Source organism: Loa loa (assembly GCF_000183805.2).
Source record: "Loa loa unplaced genomic scaffold supercont3.1266, whole genome shotgun sequence".
Classification (NCBI taxonomy): domain Eukaryota; kingdom Metazoa; phylum Nematoda; class Chromadorea; order Rhabditida; family Onchocercidae; genus Loa; species Loa loa.
In genome coordinates this window covers 105-2,321 of record NW_018109446.1, presented here as the reverse complement: position 1 = coordinate 2,321, position 2,217 = coordinate 105, and the positions used below count along the sequence as shown (strand labels likewise).

Here is a 2,217-nt window from a genome sequence, read left to right as displayed (position 1 = left end):
CTACTTCAAAATGAATTTTCAAACCAGATTTTAAAACTATCTCACAGATCCCTCGCCTGAAGTACTTGTAACATATTAAAGCCAACAATACAGCAATATTCCGTGGAATTCATAGGATTTTCATGCAAGAGGAATAAGGACTGGTTAAAGCAACGAAGAGATCCAGAATTTACTGACAAAAAAGAGATCTGCTTACCAAACACATCTTGCTGAGCCATTATGTAAGAAAAGCCACCTTTCGCCTTGCATGCAGCAAGCTCCCACAGAAATTCCAAGACAATCAAAACAAATGGTGGATAAACCTAACAGAAAATATTCAACTGTGCGCAGATTCGGGTAACCACAGAAGATTCTACGAGACTCTAAAAGCTGTGTATTGACCGCAAACCACGCTCAAAGCTCCCTATCTCATCGTAGATGACTAAACGCGTCTTACTGATAAAAACCTCTATCTTGAACCAATGGTCTGAACATTTCCAGACTTTCTTCAGTGCCAAACTTGCAATTCGAGGCTCAGTAATTCAGCACATTGCATAACAACCGGTAAAGAGCGAATTGGATATTATCCTCACTGTGGCAGAGACGTTCAAGGCCATACTGGCCTAGATGAAAACTGGCAAGGCAGTTCGAGTTGATAGTATCCTACCAGGTCTGGAAACACAGTGGGTAAGCACTCCTCACTAAGTTTCACGAGTTCGTTCTGAGATACTAGGAAAAAGATAAATTTCAATCAGATCTTTGTGATGGAATCATCACCATCGTATACAAAAAGAAAAGAGTGAAACAGGACTATTCAAATTATTGAAGTATTACCTTATTACTGTATTGCTGGCAAAATCCTTATAAGAAAACTTTTGCACAAATTAGCACTCTCTATATCAGAAAGGTTCTATCTGAAAGACAATGTGGTTTCAGAGCAAATAGGAGTACCATAGATATGATATTTGTTCTCCGACAACTGCAAGAGAAATACAGAGAACAGTACATCGCAGACCTCACCAAAGCCATTGACCGAAAAGTTCTATGGCAGAACATGGAATGATTAGGATGTCCTCTCAAGTTCCTGAAAATGATTACGCTATTATATGAAAATCAACGCAGCTGAGTCAGATACACTTTCGGAATCTTTCCCAAGAATTAATGGGGTTAATGCAAGGCTGCGTTCTTGCATCAGCTCTCTTTACAATCTATTTCAGCATGATTATCGAAAGCTACAATAGACCTAGATAAAGAAAAAAACATTCACTTTCAATATCGTACCGACAGAAGCCTATTCAATTCAAGGTGAGTGAAAGCCTACACCAAGATCTTAAATTACCACATCCGTGAAGTACTTTTTGCCGACGATGCCAACTTCGTCATTCACACAGAAGCAACTCTGCAATGCTTAACATCTTGTTTTTGCAGAAGCCCAGAGCTCCTTGAGCTAGAAGCAAGTTTGAAGAATACAAAAGTTCTCTACCAGCCTGCATCACACGACGATCACTTTCATCCTCACATTACCGTAGACGAATCAGAGCTTAAATCAGTTCAGAAGATTGATAAAAAGATTGGCAATAGATTAGTAAAGGCATACAGAGCTTTCCAAAAACTTCGTAAAGGTGTCTGGTGCAATAAATATCTGAAGAGAAATAAGAAAATTAGGTTTATAAAGCTATTGTACTGTCCATTCTATTAATGGTTCTGAATCATGGCACCATTGCCACCATTTGCGATTCTCGAACGGTTTCATCAGCGTTATCTCTACAATCCTAAACATCCACAGGTATTCAATGTTGCTACTCTCATGTAGGCAGGTACCATCAGTATTGAGGTATATTGCTGAGGACGCAGTTGTGCTGGAATGGGCACGTCTCGAGGATGCAAGCATCTTCCTAAAATTATTGCGCTCTGTAATAAATTGGCCGTCGGTTTCCGCAAAAGAAGAGCCTCAAAGAGGCAATATAAGGATACCCTGAAGCAATGCCACAGTCATGATGATAAAGACTATCATCAATGATCCACTTTGGTTTCGAATCGGGAAGCATGGCGACACACCGTTCACAATGCTGCTGCTTCCTTCGAGAACATAAACATAAGGCTTTTCAGTTGAAATAGGTCGGGATGATTTAGTGATTAGTGGTTTATGAAGAGGTTGAAGTGTTGTGTTGTTCGATTGCTGTTATCGAGCAGAGAGCAGAAGCAGCCTTGAGGACAAACGATAATGCAGAAAGGACA

General features: G+C 40.0%; 1 protein-coding gene across 1 annotated transcript; it reads left to right on the top strand.

Moving 5' to 3' along the window:
* Positions 1 to 1,792: 1,792 nt before the first annotated feature.
* Positions 1,793 to 1,958, top strand: LOAG_19072 (hypothetical protein; the record flags this gene model as incomplete). The annotated part of the gene is made up of 1 exon (XM_020451728.1): positions 1,793 to 1,958. A coding segment is annotated over one exon (166 nt), but the record flags the coding sequence as incomplete, so codon positions are not given.
* Between the last annotated feature and the right edge of the window lie 259 nt (positions 1,959 to 2,217).